The sequence below is a fragment of the Heptranchias perlo genome, chromosome 17, assembly GCF_035084215.1.
Source record: "Heptranchias perlo isolate sHepPer1 chromosome 17, sHepPer1.hap1, whole genome shotgun sequence".
NCBI lineage: Eukaryota > Metazoa > Chordata > Chondrichthyes > Hexanchiformes > Hexanchidae > Heptranchias > Heptranchias perlo.
Window position 1 is genome coordinate 10,146,004 of NC_090341.1, and position 17,609 is coordinate 10,163,612.

General features: G+C 42.7%; 2 protein-coding genes across 5 annotated transcripts in view; one reads left to right on the top strand and one right to left on the bottom strand.

Annotated features, from left to right (window-relative positions):
- Window positions 1–200: 200 nt before the first annotated feature.
- On the bottom strand, window positions 201–17,191 carry glyctk (glycerate kinase). Of its 4 annotated transcripts, none has more exons than XM_067998462.1 (5): window positions 16,875–17,191; window positions 8,889–9,319; window positions 6,830–6,981; window positions 4,293–4,468; window positions 201–1,179 (listed from the first exon to the last, which is right to left on the bottom strand). In XM_067998462.1, exons 2-5 carry the CDS (start codon window positions 9,275–9,277, stop codon window positions 265–267), a joined length of 1,632 nt encoding a protein of 543 aa, XP_067854563.1. In that variant the 5' UTR covers window positions 9,278–9,319; window positions 16,875–17,191; the 3' UTR covers window positions 201–264. The 4 variants fall into 4 exon arrangements, with proteins under 4 accessions (XP_067854563.1, XP_067854566.1, XP_067854565.1 ...); XM_067998465.1 differs by lacking the exon at window positions 16,875–17,191 and adding an exon at window positions 14,462–14,571; XM_067998464.1 differs by lacking the exon at window positions 16,875–17,191 and adding an exon at window positions 14,397–14,571.
- wdr82 (WD repeat domain 82) overlaps window positions 16,608–17,609 on the top strand; it is a 36,728-nt gene continuing 35,726 nt past the window's right edge. Inside the window, exon 1 of the mRNA XM_067998467.1 lies at window positions 16,608–17,050. Within this exon, the coding sequence (XP_067854568.1) occupies window positions 16,890–17,050 (161 nt within the window). The 5' untranslated portion in view covers window positions 16,608–16,889. The remainder of the gene's footprint in view (window positions 17,051–17,609) is intronic.

The window sequence follows — 17,609 nt, forward strand, 5'->3', positions numbered from 1 at the left end:
CATTTGTCCACCCCAGTCCATCACCGGCATCTCCACATCATGACTAATGACAGAGAAGGGGAATAGAACAGAATGTTTTTGTAATAACATTGCTCTTAATTCCACATGTCGTAGCTCTAGTAGGATTGGCAAAAGAAAAAAAGACAGTACAAAATTCTCTCCCTTATTTATGGATCCCCAGTAATTAGAGAAACATCCTGTCTCCACAAAATGCTTTATTTTCCATATTTGTCTCCTCTTTCTGGAGAAAGGCTAATGCTTTACTTAAATTTCCTTGGGTTGAATAATAATTGCTTGCACATCCATGACATTAGTACTTGTCAGGCCTGTCACAATCAGATCAGCTCCATTATTGAACTTGCTAAAGAAGGTAAAGGAGTCATTGTTATTTAGAAAGTCCTCTACCTTGAGCCCTTCACTGAAGGCCTTATCAACCAGTTCAGTATAAGCGAAAGCACCAGCTGCTTCGGTGGGCCCATCTTGTCCATCTGTCCCGCCACTAAGAAAAACAACTTCATGCTTTGAAAGGGTATCCTGTGGAAATTTCGATTTTGCATTGTGCAGTTCCAAGGCTACATGCAAGGCCATCTCCTGATTGCGACCTCCTTTACCTTTGCCCTGGAGCCGAACTGTGGTTTCACCTCCTGCCAGAAGGCATATTGGTTTCCTGGAGCTCAGCGTGTCCTCCAACACTGTCAAACAGCCGTCCAGTTGGAAGTCAGGAAGCCCCATGTTTGCAACCATCTGCAGGATCTCATCTTTCAGGTTGCTTGCATGTACACATTTTGAACTGGCAGCTGCCAGCACAGAGCACACATACCTAATCAAAAGACTGTACAATCTGGCCACAGTCCTGACATCTCCACTCACTACAGTAGACAGGACAGAAGTGTTATAACCCAAGCTTTCTGATTTGTGTTTTGCTTCCTCTAAGGCAATTGCATTTGACCCCACAATAAAATTGCAAACATGAGCAAAATCTTGGGTTTCCTCTTGGTTCATTCTCTTGCTGGGCTGAGACAGAACTTCTTTTACAGATTCTGGGATGGATAATAACAGATTATATTTTGACAGAACCTTGTGACAGTCTTCTTTACTTTGTGAGCTAGGCACAGTCGGGCCACTGGCTACGAACTCCAAATGGTCTCCAATAACATCAGACATGATGAGACTTACCACCTGCCAAACAAAGAATCATGTTTTGCATTGCTTTCTTTTTCAATTTGTCATACAGTTGTACCTGATTATAACACTTCTCTATTACAAGCCTCCTGTTTAAATCAGCTTGTTTTTAGAGTCCTAACTCCAAAGATGGTTTCAATTATTAAGGTAATCTCAAAACTACCTGTTGGTACCATAAGCTTTTTTTTGGACAACATATATAAGCAAAGAGGTTAGATACAGGGCAATAATCATACACATCTTTTATTGAGTTAACATTTACATATATGTATATATAAATAGTTTGTTGCTTGTTAAACTTGCAGTGATTAAATCACTGTCATAATCCATCAACATAAACATTCTTAAGCCAAGTCGGTGAAAACACTACATGGTGTGGAACTGAACCATGCATTCCAGAAGATCCCAGGTTTGATTCCTGTGCTAGGTGGTGTCAGTGAAGAGCAGTAGAAGGGCTACAAATGTGCTTAAACTACGATGGGCAATAAATGCTGGCCTCACCAGCGACGCCCACATCCCATGAACGAATAATAAGAAAAGAAAATTAGTCTGGGTTCCTGCCCTTGATTGCCACCTAGGTCACCCTTGCTGGAAGTGCTACCCAATGACTTGCTACAAAGTACAAGATTGTGCTTAGCTACAGTGATTCACATGGTCAAATACCCTGCTCAAACTCACTGTCCAGACTCATCCATAATGAATGGCCACTTGTGAAAGGTATTGGAGGGCTGTCAGCATTTGATGTCTTTAGGCGAGGAGGAGGGAGAAAATTGGCTAAAAATACATCAATTTCTAGTCCTCACAATTTCAACGCAGTGGGAGGTGGCTACAGGGAAAACAAGTAATGTTTTAGTTTGTACAGTTAGTACTATTGAGTTTAAGACACTATACTTAAGAGTATATACGACTGTGTTATGTCTGCACTTGATATACTATGCCCAGTTTTGGTCTCTGCACATGGTGAAGGAAATTGAGATTCTGGATAAGGGCAATGAAAGTGGTATTTAATCTAAGGGCTCTTAGTTTTGAGGATAGGTTCCATGAGTCAGGGCTACCTCTTTGACAGAAACAAAGGCACAGAGGGTCATGGTAAAGATTTTTAAAATGGTTGGATGGCTTACTTCAGGTGGATAGAGATGGTGCGTCTAGGGGGCATGTATATCTAAATGAAGATAAAGAATCAGTTTAGATGCCAGGAAGTTTTTCTTTTCACAGGGAGTCATTGCTCTGAAACAGACACGTAGTCTTTTAAAAGAGAACTTGACTGGTTCCTGAGTGAGGAGATTTCCAGTGATAGAGGGTACGTTGGTAGTAGTTGAGATAAGAACGTAAGAAATAGGAGCAGGAGTAGGCCATATGGCCCCGCGAGCCTGCTCCGCCATTCAATAAGATCATGGCTGATCTTCAATCTCAACTCCACTTTCCCGCCCGATCCCCATATCCCTTGATTTCTCTAAAGTCCAAAAATCTATCTATCTCAGCCTTGAATATACTCAACAGCCCTTTTGAATTCCAAATATTCACGACCCTCTGAGTGAAGAAATACCTCCTCATCTCATTCCTAAATGTCCGACCCCTTTTCTTGAGACTATATCCCCTAGCTCTAGACTCTCCAGCCAGAGGAAATATCCTCTCAGCATCTACCCAGTCAAGCCCTCTTAGAATCTTATATGTTTCAATGAGATCACCTCTCATTCTTCTAAACTCCAGAGAGTAAAGGCCCATTCTACTCAATCTTTCCTCATAGGACAACCCTCTCATCTCAGGAATCAATCTAGTGAACCTTTGTTGCTCCGCCTCTAAGGCAAGTATATCCTTCCTTAGGTAAGGAGACCAAAACTACACAGTACTCCAGATGTGGTCTAACCAAAGCCCTGTACAATTTCAGCAAGACTTCCTTACTCTTGTACTCCAATCCTCTTGCAATAAAGGCCAACATGCCATTTGCCTTCCTAATTGCTTACTGTACCTGCATGTTAACTTTCTGTGTTTCATGTACAAGGACTCCGGAATCACACTGAACACCAACATTTAATAGTTTCTCACCATGTAAAAAATATTCTGTTTTTCTATATTTCCTACCAAAGTGAATAACCTCACATTTCCCCACATTATACTCCATCTGCCACGTTCTTGCCCACTCACTTAACCTGTCGATATCCCTTTGCAGACTCTTTGCATCGTCCTCACAGCTTACTTTCCCACCTAGCTTTGTATCATCAGCAAACTTGGATACATTGCACTCGGTTCCTTCATCTAAGTCATTAATATAGATTGTAAATTTCTGAGGCCCAAGCACCGATCCTTGCGGCACCCCACTAGTTACAACCTGCCAACCCGAAAATGACCCGTTTATTCCTACTCTCTGTTTTCTGTCCGTTAACCAATCCTCAATCCATGCTAATATATTACCTCCAATGCCATGAGCCCTAATCTTGTGTAACAACCTCTTAAGTGGCATCTTATCGAATGCCTTTTGAAAATCCAAATATACTACATCCACTGGTTCCCTCTTATCTACCCTGCTAGTTACACCCCCAAAAAAACTCTAATTGATTTGTCAAACACAATTTCCCTTTCACAAAACCGTGCTGACTCTGCCTAGTCACATTATGATTTTCTAAGTGCCCTGTTACTACATCCTTAATAATAGATTCGAGCATTTTCCCTACTACTGATGTCAGGCTAACTGGCCATAGTTCTCTGTTTTCTCTCTCCCTGTGATTGTCAGGATATATGGGTGCTGCACTCTTCCAATGATGTTGGTTTAGGGATTAATATTGGCCAGGACACCGGCAGAACTCCCGTACTCCTCTTCGAAAAATGCCATGGGATCTTTTATGTCCAACTGATAGGGCAGACGGGGCCTTGGTTTAACGTCTCATCCAAAAGACGGCACCTCCGACATAGCAGCACTCCCTCAGTCCTGCACTGTATTGTCAGCCTACATTATGTGCTCGTGTCTCTGGTGTGGGACTTGATCCCATAACCTTCTGACTCAGAGGTGAGAGTGCTGTCACTGAGTCACAGCTGACACTTTGATTAACACTAACAAAACAAAAATTCATAATCAACGAAGCCTCAGTCAGAAAGCAGAAAAGGATACAGACCTGTGCAGGATAGGCAGTTCTAGCCAAACCTCCACCCTTTAAGAGAGAGAGCGTCTTGCGGACTGTGTTGAGTTCCTGAATCGTTGCCCCTTTAGAAGCAAGTTGTTTAGTCAGGCTCTGTTTCTCCTCTAAAGTGACTGGAGGGATTGGAGCTGGCAGCAAAGCTGACCCCCCTCCTAAAGAAACAATTTTTAAAATTATTATTATTATTATTAGGGAAATGAGCATGTCAAGTCTCCAACACATCACCACTGCGTGATAAAATCCAAGTTTAAGCATAAAGTTCACAAGCTAGGTTGGAGATTGGAAAAGAAAATTCCCCTCACAAACCAGTGGGCATGTGGACTCCCAGAGAAGGTAGTTGACATGTGATCGATTGGCACGTTTAAAAAGATTAAAACCTGTTGAGATGTGTAATTATGTGTAATTTTTTTTCCAGAGGAGGTAGGGAAAGGAAACTAGTATTCCCCATAGTAGAGGAACATCAAATGGTTTGGGAAGAAAATCCATGATAGAATAATCATATGTGGGTTCCGGATGGAACGCTTTGGAAGGCTGAATGGCCTTTTTTCGCTCTGTATTTTCTTATCATCTTATGTAAGTTTGTGCCTGCGATTTTGCAAACCTGCAGTGCATGGGGGGTATGCTGAACTGAAACCAAACATTTCCTCGCAGAAAGGAGAGTAAAATCAGAGTTTCAGTTACCTCAGATACTCTTCCACAACTCCTACCAGCAGGCTGCAGACAAGCATTGGTACAGATCTGGAAGCACATCCTGTCACCCAGGAAGGATACATGGAGCAGTCAGACTCCAAAAGGAGAAGGAAAATCAAAAAGAAAACTTATCAAGCATTACAGTGTGCTAAGTTTTTCTTGTTTTCCCATCCTCTTGAATCTGCACATTTAATTTTCTTACCAAAATTTCATCTCTATTTTTGCATCAACTGTTCTCCTGAATTGGGTCTAAATTTCAGCAAATAATGGATGCAACATGGCCAAAATTCCTCTCATGTCATCATCACTGGCTTGCGTTGACAAAGTCTCACAGCACTCTCAGTCTATCATAGTTCCAAGTCCACTGATCCTGTGGTTTGGTTCTGAAGTTGTAAATGTTTAAAAACTTCTCTTAAATGATTTATACCCTGGAGAAGTATCACATTCTGAGAGTTAAACTGAAAATAATATATTTTTAATGAGATGACAAAGCCCCTCTATAATTTTTCCACTTATTCTCTTCTACTCACCACAAGGAGTATTTGAGGCGAATAGCATAGATGCATTTAAGGGGAAGCTAGATAAGCAGATGAGGGAGAAAGGAATAGACGCGTACTCTGATAGGGTTAGATGAAGCAGGGAGGGAGGAAGCTCATGTGGAGAATAAACACCGGCATAGACCAGTTGGACCAGTTCTGCGCTGTAGTTTCGATGTAACTCGATGAACAGATCTTGCCACACATCACAGATCCTATGGCCTTGAGGGCAGGCATATGACCTGTTGCTGGGCCTCCAATGATGCCACTCTTCGGCTGTCCATGAGGAGAAGCACAACAGCCTGGCAATGAACTGATTTTCACTTCCCCCCCACCCCACCCCACCCCACCCCAGCCATGGAGCTTGTGTTAGGCACCTCCCCAGAGCAGCTTGACCCAACGTCAAATTAAACTTACATCTGTGGCAAAAAAAAAATCTACATTTAAAGAATAACCTCAAAATCAGCAACACTGATTGCCAAATTTATTTTTGCCCCATCCTATTACTTTACTCACCATTCCTATTACTTCATGGTAGAAGTGACCTTGTTTTGAGATACAGTTCCATGATTGCACCGTGCCCAAATAGCCATTCTTCATGTGTAATGGTAAATGTCAGCAGGATATTTGACTGATGAGCGCATCACAGCTGAACCTTAATCCTCTCCTCACTGGGTCCACAAATGCTTTCTGGTAGGGAGTTAGTCATTGGATAGCAATCATGAATATGATCGCTGGCTTATTTTTCCCCTTTCTACCCTGTGTACGAACCATGGAATGATACAGCACAAGAGGCCATTCGGCCCATCGTGTCTGTGCCGGCTCTTTGAAGAGCTATCCAATTAGTCCCACTTCCCTGTCCTTCCCCCATAGCCCTGCATATTTTTCCTCTTCAAGTATTTATCCAGTTCCCTTTTGAAAGTTATTATTGTATATGTTTCCACCATCCTTTCAGGCAGTGCGTTCCAGATCACAACTGGCTGCGCAAAAAAAAATGTCTCCTCATCTCGCCTCTGAATTATGGATATCCCCTCCCGCCCGGTTGATATACCAACTAACTCAGCAGAGATCAGATCGGGCACCAATATCACACAATGCGGTGCATTCACCCACTGAGCTGTCAGTGAGCTTCTTCGTTTATTTCAATTAATATTTTAAAACTTTTACGACAGCCAAGCAGCGAGCCTGCCTTAGGATTAGTGGTTATTGGTCATGTGGTAAACTGGAGTCGGCAGATTAATCTCTATGGCAGATATGCCATGAGGATGAGGCAAAGAATTCCTGTACCTGAGATAAGCACAAAGAGCAGGTCATTTGCCGTAAGTCCTTCCGCTAGGTGACGGATACTGTTCGCTGCCTTTAAAGCATTCTCATCGGGGAGGTTATGTCTGGCTCCTTCCATTGCTTGTATTTTTGTCTGAGGTCTTAAAAGCATGTCCCTGTGGAGTTATCAGGAGTGAAACAGTTAAACATTGGGAACAAGCTGCACCATTTTTTATCGTATGTTTGCAACCAGTGTATAATTTGCAATGCAAATCTTTCTTATGAATTGTTTCTTTTGTCAACCGATTTCCTCCCCTTTCCCTCCTTTCCTGAAGGCTATGATTTCTTCCTGTGGTACAATTCGTCAGCCTCAGGTACCTTGCCTAAGTGGCCACCTTTTACAACCATGGAGGACATCATAGCTATAACTAATATCGACCTAATCTGATGTCCGCATGCACTAACTTCCAGCAGGGGCCACTCAATAGCAACCAGGAGTGGCGACACTGGTTGTTTTTTCCCCCTCCCTGACTCAGGTACACTGAGGTCAATTGTAGCACCTCTACTACTGCCATGGTTGAGATCACCTAACACAGCACAGAGTGTGGATCAAAACCAAATGGTTCAGTCTGTATAGCTTGATAAATTCACTGAGCCATTGAGGAAGCCTCACGCTGCTATTCTTCAGCACGTTGTACAAATCCCGTTGATACAGTAGGACATTAGTTGGTGTAAGTTTTGCACCTGTATAGTTATAAGGCTTTAAAAATGTGTGTACACAAACAATTCTTGGATGTGTTTTAACATCTGTCCTTTTCAACATTTTATGGTACATTTAAACTGCAACTGTAGTGTCAGTGTGAAGAGGTTTCACTTTGCACCGATACTGTAGTTATAGTGTAAGTGGAGCCTACATCCAGGGTCAGGCCTGATCAGAGTGAACTCCCTCCAGAGCCTGAGCACCCGATTTATACTACACAAATTTAGCATTGGTGTAAACCTAAAACAGTTTTGCACTGATGCTAAACTTGTAGCATAAATGCACCCTTATTCTTGGATTGCGTATGTAACACACGCGTCAGATTGAGGATATGACATAAGAGTGAGCTGGAGGAATTTGCTCCATTGGAGCCTGATACCATGGCTGTAAATAGTAAGCAGTTGGGTCTACTGGTTGAAACGTGCTTTGATCTGGTATATATTTATCTGGAATCAAATGGAAATTTGAAAATAGATATTATGTCTCATCTGTAATGGTCCACTTTTCTCTTACAATTTTGAAAAAGTATCAATACGAGACACTAGAGTCTTCCTCAAGATAGTGCTTTAAGTTTCTGTTTATTTTAAGGTCATTGTAGGGATCAGATTTAAAACCTTCTTGACAAGGTGACCTTTCATTTATATAATGCCTTTAAAGTAGTAATACGTCCCAAGGCATTTCACAGGAGCGTTATCTCACAAAATTTGGCAAAAGTTGACACGGTGACCTTGCACCTCCAGTGGAGTGGAGTTTGAACAAGGACGGCTTCCTCTTCTGAAGGTGGTGACTTGTGCTGTGGTAAGGTTCAGTGGGTACCAAGCCCAAGTCTCAATTTTTCATGTGCGAGTGTAGATAGTGAGTATCGGCAGATTATTCAACAACGACAATTCTGTCCTCACTCAACATCTACACGTGCATTTTCCAGCATGACTTGCTGGATAAGAATCAGCAGCAGGAACCAAACTGATTTTTTCCCCCCCTCCCTCCTTAGCTCAGGAGCACTGAGACCAATTGAAGCTCCTCTTTATCTCCCACACAGCTGAGAGGTTAGTTAACTCAGCAAGACCAGGAATTGAATCTGGGAAAATCCTGGTCAGTACAGCTCCATTTCACATTGGACCACAAATTTACCAACTAAGCTATTCGGGCAACCCGTAAAACTGTCAGCTTTGACTGATATTCACGCTGTGGCTTCCTCCAGCCTGATGTTCTTGGTTGAGTTTGTTGGGGAAGGGTCAGAGGGGAGGAGGGGGAACTCATTAGAACTTCTTTCGTTTGGTTAATAAGAAAGAAAAATCCACACGCTATTTTTTTGTTTCTTACTCTTTTCCAGCCAACTGAAGAATCTCCTGAATTCCAACAGGAACACTGATCACTCCTTGGAGCAGGTGGTCTCCCAGGATCTCTTCCACAGCAGCCGCCATTCCCAATACAGCCTTTCCAAATCCAACAAGGTAGACATTCTTATGGACTGGGAAGCACTGGTTTTGTATCATCAGCCTCTCTCCTTCTATGCTAACATTTTTCTTTATCATGTTTTGAGGCAAAACAGCATTAATTGCTGTCTGAAAGATCTCCCGACCATGCCGCGGAAGGGACATTTCTCTGATGATTACAGGGGCACTCCGACGAAGCCTCCTTGGCTGCCAGTTCTTGTAAATGAGTTGATGGTTGGTATGCAGCCACAAGTATCTTCCAAATGCAGTGACCATCTTAATTACTGAGGTTCATTGATTCCTCTGAATGATTTCATCCTGCCAGAGAGTGGAAGTGGATTAGTAAGAAGTCAATACAGTTCTGGAGTGTACTAAGCACAGATTAAGCTCCACAATGAAATCGGTAGAGTAAACACCACACCAGAGAGATGCTGGACGCAAAGGTGTATTCCATACCAGTATGTCACACACAGTCACATCTGCAATTCCTCACATGGTGAGTTTCCTTATCTCAGGTGTGCTGTCAAGGTTCTGTGTGAAATCATGGAAACAATGGCAGTAGAGTTACTCTTGGTACATTGCAAGTGAGAATGTTGGGTCTAGTTCAATATGGAAATATATGGATGGACAATAAATGTGGCCTTTGCACCATCACCTACATCTCGATAACTAATAAAATAAAAAACCCAGTTGGCTTTCTTGTAAACCCAGCTCCAACAACACTCAAGAATTTTGACATCATCCAGGGCAAAGCAGCCCGCTTGCGAGACACCCCATCCATCACCTTAAACATTCACTCCCTCCACCACCAGCGCACCGTGTTGGCTGCAGTGTGTACCATCTACAAGATGCACCGCAGCAACTCGCAAAAGCTTCTTTGACAGCACCTCCCAAACCCGCAACCGCTACAACCTAGAAGGACAAGGGCAGCAGGCGCATGGGAACAACACCACCTCCACGTTCCCCTCCAAGTCACGCACCGTCCTGACTTGGATATATATCACCGTTCCTTCATTGTCGCTGCGTCAAAATCCTGGAACTCCCTACCTAACAGCACTGTGGGAGAGCCTTCACTACACGGACTGCAGCGGTTCAAGAAGGCGGCTCACCACCACCTTCTCAAGGGCAATTAGGGATGGGCAATAAACGCTGGCCTTGCCAGCGACGCCCACATCCCATGAATGAATAAAAACATTTTTATGAAGCTACAAAGGGTGATGGGACAGTTGACAAAAACCTGATCTGAGTCATGATCATTCAGAGTGACGTCGATATGATATATATATCGAAACTGAATTTCTGAAGATGAGTAGAAAGATATTTTGTCCCTTGTAACTAGTTGCAGATTGACATTTGCAAAGACCATCCAGCGTGCTGTTGGATTGGGTTTGGTTGAAAAGTCTCCATTAATATAAACTTTTGGTACAAGTGCAAACATAAGACAACACGACAGTACAGTAAAACTGTCACATTGTGAGAATATTCAGAAGTAGCTCATTTCCTATTCTTGTGAAAAGTCATCCCTGGTGTAGGACTTATTGCAACATCACCAGTTAATGACCACACAATGGGCGACAAACAAGCAATGGTGGAGGTATTTTCCCACTTATCTCACCAGTGTAGTGTTGTTCAACTAAAATGAGCAGGAGATAATCATTGACTAAAATTAGTCAAATAAGTTTCTTATGAAGACTAAAGCTAAGATAAAATTAAAATTGAAGATAACGAGTTGAGACTAAAACTAAAATTATTTCTACAAGTAAAACACTAGTCAGTCATCCACAACTTCAACATAGTGAAAAGTTAAACGTTGAATAAAGTCTTAGTTGTTAATCGCACCCCATGTTTATAATTTATTAACATTTCTTGTGGCTTTGTGAGTTGTGTGAAAAATGAATTAATAATTATGACATTTGGAAACATAAATTGTGGAAAAAAGACTGGAATGAAAATATGGAAAACAGAAGCTAAACTTTTGTACTAAAATTTGTTCTGAGAGTAAAAATAAAATTTAACTGGGAACAACAGAGTAGACTTTATTTAGGATTAAATTTCTCCTGGAAATAAAACCAGACTAAAATTTGAGGTCTAGAGACAAGACTAAAACTAAAATTCAAATTACTTCAAGGACCTCATGATTACCTTTAAAAAAAAAGAAATCGATAAATTTCTTGAACATTCACAAAACATTGATAGTTTGCTGAACATGATGCTAAACCACCTCCCTGTGAGATTTTTTTATCTGCAGTTATCCAGTCAGCCTCAATAATAACGTCATATTTAATAAGAAAACACTGAGTAGAAAGAAATTGTTCTTTTCTTTAGGGTTGCTCATGTGAGAAGCCCTAATAATATTGGCTTGGCACCCATTTTTGTCTGATTATGCCTCCGTGAAGCACCTTAGGGTGTTTTTCTACGTTAAAGGTGCTATATAACTGCAAGTTGTTGTTAAGAAGGTGGGCAAACCAGCTGCTCCTAGGCCTCTGCCATTGCCATTATACAGCACCTTTCATGTCCTCTGGAGTTCCCAAAGTGCTTCACAGCCAATGAAGTACTTTTCAAGTGTAGTCACTGTTGTAACATAGGCAAACACAGCAGCCAATTTGCACACAAATAGCAGTGATATATTAAAAAAAGATTATCTGTTTTGGTGGTGATGAAGAAATTACTTAATGTCATAGCTCCTTCAATTTTCATTGATTGTATTTCTCAGCTCCTACAACAGCAGAGTGTAACTTAAGGTGAAAAAGAAATGATAATTAAGTAATTAAATCTGTAGTTAGTGCTGTAAAGTTAAAAACTCCCCTTTTTCATCCATTACTGATGGTGAAGTTGCTCTGGCCGGCAATAAATGCCAAGGTATTACATAGAATTACATAGAATGTACAGCACAGAGACAGGCCATTCGGCCCAACTGATCCATACTGGTGTTTATGCTCCACACGAGCCTCCTCCCACCCCTCTTCATCTAACCCTATCATCATATCCTTCTATTCCTTTCTCCCTCATGTGTTTATCCAGCTTCACCCATATACTGTGGTTCTCTCAGTTAAAGGAAATCTCCAGATTGTCGCAATAGAAGTTGACATGATTTATTGCATCAATTAAGAATTCAGAACAGCAATATATCCACGTTTAAAAGAAAGGGGGAATAGCTTTTAGAATTTGCACACAAATGTAGCTTAGATAAAGGGTTGAAGGGAAAGAGAATGAGGCAAGCCACTGACTCCCAGCCCAACCATGCAGTTCATCCCTGGTTCAAGCTGAAGTAAGCAGCAGATACTGCTTTATTTTACACGTAAATTAAATGGAATCATTTAAATAAAAAATGTAACAAAATGATAACATTCCTACTGCATTTGCAATGTTGATGTTGAAGTTACTGTCTAATTTACTAAAACAAACACCTTGTTATAATGAACATTCAACATGGTGCTGCAGGGGTACATAGATAATAATCAGAGGTTGTAACTATATGGAAATCCTTTGGCATACTTAACCTTTATCCCGCTAAATTAATTTATTACTAATGAAACAGGTGTACAGTAAGGCAACATCCAGTCCAAGATGATCTAATTTGCTGAACTATGGCATACAGAGAAGCAGCTTGTATACCACATGCTGTGAGCTTACTGCTCATTATTCACTGAGCATAATACTGCAACGACTTACATTTACATAGAGCTCCTCCTGTAAAACATTTCAGAGGATTTTATAGGGAGGAGTGTGGTCACCGAGCAAAAAATAAATAAATAAATAAAGGAATGGGGGAGACACATGACTGAAATTATGGTTGAAAAGATTTTTTTTAGGAGGTCCTGCACTGGTATTTATAGGAGTGAAACCACGAGAGGGTGATACTATGGATGAGAGATGGATGAGGATAATGGAATGGTCAACGGTGTCAAAGGCAGCAGAGAAGTCCAATAACAGCAGTGCCTGACTGAGCTCTTTACTTTACTATTGCCTTTTTTCAGTGAAACAAATCTGAAACAATGGTGTTGTTACAAGTTTTGGGTCCGTTAGGCTCAGTGGGTAAAAGGTGATACTGAGGCACACAGACCACAAGGGACCCCGGATCGATTCCCAAGGTGGGCTAAGTTCATTGATCTCAGCCAGGGCGGCTAGGGAGCTGCTGCAATTGGCATCAGTGTCCCTCAGCATGGGGAGAAGAAGAAAAATCAGCCCGGATTGTACTCCTGATCACTATCCAGCAACTCTTGCTGGAAAGTGCTCATACGTGTGTGTGTGTGTGTGTGTATGACTGTAGATTCAGACTTAGCTGTGGTATCCTGCCCCGGACAACTTGCCAATGCTCACTGCCTAGACTCATATAATCACAGAACCATACTGTACAGAAGCAGGCCATTTGGCCCATCATGCCTGCGCCATCTCTTTGAAAGAGCTATCCAATTAGTCCCACTCCCCTGCTCTTTCCCCATAGCCCTGCAAAATTTTCCTTTTCAAGTATTTATCTAATTCCCTCTTGAAAGTTATTATTGAATCTGCTTCCACCGCCCTTTCAGGCAACGCATTCCAAATCATAACAACTCGTTGGGTAAAAAATGATTTTCGTCATCTCCCCTCTGGTTCTTTTGCCAATTACCTTAAACATGTGTTACTGACCCTCCCGTCAGTGGAAACAGTTTCTCCCTGTATACTCCATCAAATCCCCTCAAAATTTTGAGCATCTCTAATAAAACTCCCCTTAACCCTCTCTGCTCAAATGAGAACATTCCAAGCTTAACTAGTCTCTCCACATAAAAAGATCATAATAACTGTGTCAAGGCACTGAAGGGTTGCTGTCAGCTCCTGATACCCCAAGCCCCAAAGCACCACCTTTAGGGGGGTATGTGATAGGGGGGGGACGAATTACAGAACTTTCCTCTCAAACTTTTCACCTCATTGGCCCCTTCCCTTTATTTTTTTTTTAAAAGACCACAATTAAAATCGCCGAGAAAGATTAAATCAAATCTCCCTTTAAAAAAAATCAAAGAATCTATTTTATTTAACGCTGGTACGGGGTCGCAGGAGATTAGGGGGAACATAATAGTGACAAAGTAACAGAGCACAGATCTCCACTTGAGGTCAGTGATAAACCTCTTTCTAAAGTAACTGTTAATTATTAATAGAGCACAGGTCACTATCAGAATGTTACATTTTAAAAAACAACTCGCTGACCCAAAGTTGCCCAAAATTACTCTACACAGTTAGAACTGCGCACTGGACATTAAAACGTCGCAAGGATCCCCATAAAATAAATGTAGATCCTTTACAGTTAAGGGGCATTGGACAACTTAGCTGATCGGTGACAGTCAAAGGCTGAATTCGCAATCACCACTTTCCACTTCTGCCCGCAAAACGCTTCGCCTTTCCTCCAGCTGCTGCTGCACACCTGGGTCAGACGTTGGGTCAAATCTTGTATTAAGACCCAGGACGATCTGCTGTTCACACTCTCACCTTATACTTGGCGATAGCTGCAGTGAGCTGGCAGCAAAACAAACCCACAATCTCAACTGCGCAGGACAGTGAGTCTATTGTCTGGTGAACAGAATTGTGGGCGATGAGAGATCCCCCTCCTCCTCCTCCTCATCCCTGTGCCTGTGGCCAAATGCATTCTCCAGGACAAAGTCCAGTCCCTCTCTGACCAGCAGAGCTATTAACATGGAACAAATGTTGGAAGCGAGATTTAGGATAGCAAAAGGGTGACCATTTTTAATGGATTTTCAAGACTTCACCTGTGTATACATGCACACATAAATATCTATATCTAGAATATATTAAAACCTTATGTCTGCATACATTTCCCGTCCGCGTCACTGTGGGCACGTTTTTGTTGCATTTTTTTGTATCAACTTTCCCATTATAAATTCCTATCTCCACATTTATCATGGAAACGCCTATGTAGACTCCTCACCGATAGTGTAATTTGGCCATCTGATTACACAATCTGGGGAAGTGGAAAGGAAGGGGTAAGAGGGTGTGGAGAAGGGGGTAAGAGAGAGGGGACAGAAGGGAGAAGGAAGGGGCGAGGGAAAGGAAAGAACTGGGGGAAGGGAGGGGAGAGAGAGAAACAGTGTGGGGCCGATTTCTGTATGCCTACCAGCCTGTTTACGCTGGAATATGGGGTGGTTGGCAAACAAATATTGAAAAAGAGTCCTGCCCACAAGCCACCCAATGTCCGTCCGACTTGATTTTTGAGCGGGCCTTGAAATGGGAGGGGGAGGCCAGCACTCCTGCCAGAAACAGGCGGGAGCCTTATTGAAATGTTTAACACCATATCCTACTGTCACAGTAGGGTCCCGACACGATTTTCGTGGACCAATGGGCGGGGTATGTGGTAGTACTCTTGCCTCTGAGTCAGAAGGTTATGGGTTCAAACCCCACTTCAGTGCTTTCAGATGAGATGTAAAATATCCCATGCCACTATTTCGAAGAAGAACAGGGGAGTACTGCTGATGTTCTGGCCAATATTTATCCCTCAACTAAGGTCACTAAAACAGAGTCTCTGGTCATTCATCTCATTGTCGTTTCTGGGACCTTACTCTGCGCAAACTGGCTGCTGCTTTTCCTACATCACTATGGTGACTACACTTCAAAAGTCAATCCTTCATTGGTTGCAAAGTGCTTTAAATGTCCCTGGGATCATTAAAGGCACTATATAAATGCAAGATCTTTCTTTTTTTCTTTATTCTACAAAAGTTTGCTTTACCTGCTTTAATAAATAAGTGGGACATACGCAGCTTGTGACATGATTTTTGTGGAATGTTTCCTGGCTGGTGACATTGTGTAGCAGTCTAGTAGCAAGAAGATTCACATTAGTGGGTCTCCACTGGAGGTAGAAAATTACTTTTAAAAAACAACCTTTAACACACGTTTTTGGATCTATTTTTTCAAAATATTCTTCCAGATTTTCCATTCTCTTTACGTTTCCATGATTTTGAGTAATGGGTGATTCATTTTAAGTTTAAAATTTGCCCTAGTTTAATAAAATTAATTAATTAAAATATCTCCAGTAGTTTAATTATATTTCCAATCTGTGACACCCTTGCTTCCATCAACATCCCTGAGGTGTTTTCAGAAGATAAGGTTATTTAGTGATTAAGTGTTTTAGAGATTTTTCCACTGGTAGGGGAGACCAAAACTAGGGGCCATAAATATAAGACAGTCACTAATAAATCCAATAGGGAATTGAGGAGAAACTTCTTTACCCAAAGAGCGGTTAGAATGTGGAACTCACTACCACATGCAGTAGTTGAGGCAAATAGCACAGATGTATTCGAGGAGAAGGTACATAAGCACATGAGGGAGAAAGGAATAAAAGAGTATGTTGATAGGATTAGATGAAGAGGGGGGGGGAGGAGGCTCGTATGCAGCATAAACACCGGCATAGATCAGTTGGCTATAAATTGTATGTAAAAAGTATGACAGGGCAAGGAGCAGTTGCCCGTACCTAAGATGGCGACCCAAGCGGCTTCACTCGTATGAGTGCGCATGCGCACGTCAGTAACTCTCTTCACCCCCCCCCCCCCCCAATCTCACCCAGACAACCACGGCGGTGGTATTATGGGTAACCGCGGCTTCCCGCCAACCGTGGCCCTGGATCCACAATCCCCCGCGCTGCCGCTGCTACGACGCGATGCGAAGGGAAGAAAACGGGAGCATCGGCAGCGACTGCGGTTTGAACCTGGCCCGTCCGGCGCGGCCATTTTACCCGCTGGTGGCACAGGCGCTCCGTTTGTGATCGAGGGGGGGGGAAAAAAAAAGGCGCCGCTCGCTTAAAGGGCAGCTTCCGGACCGACCGACCGACCGATTATTTTATTGCCGTCGGGGGTACACCACCAGCCCCCTCCCCCCCTGCCGCCGCCATTACCGTGCAAGAGAGGAGATGAAGCTGACGGATAACGTGCTGCGCAGCTTCCGAGTGGCCAAGGTGTTCCGGGAAAACACGGATAAGATCAACTGCTTCGACTTCTCGCCCAACGGGGAGACGCTTATCTCCAGCAGCGATGACGACTCCATCGTGCTGTACGACTGCCAGGAGGGGAAGTGAGTGAAACAGCGAAGCGAAGCGGCCCTTTCCCTTTTTTTTTTCTGCTTCAAAAAAAAATATATACCGCGCACGTTGCCAGCTGAGGCCTGCAAGCCTCAGCCTCGATTTTCACAAGAGGCCAGATCCGTTCCCTCCGGGACGGCGGCGGGGGAGAGGAGGAGGAGGAGAGGAAGAGAGGGGGGGGTGGGAATAGTAGACACGAGCAATGGCGAAAGGAGAGGGAAAGGCTGGAAAAAAATCAGTTGCTTTCTATTTTTTTTTTGGAACAGGACAGTTACAACGTTAGTGGGAGGGGCGGGAAACGATTAATTACAAGATGGTGTTTAGGGGCAGAAATAATGTATCACAGTTTTGTTCTTTCTTTGCTTTCATAAAAAAATCTTGGTCCCGGTGTAGAAGTGCAATGAGTGGCTGCAGGATTCCTTTTCTCAGCTTTGCAACCCACAAGCAAGATGCAGGCAAGCGGGAAATCCTATAAATTGAGAAATTAAAGATGTAAATATTTTACCTCGGTGACGGAGGGCATGTGTTAAACATCCTGTAGTTGAGGAACAA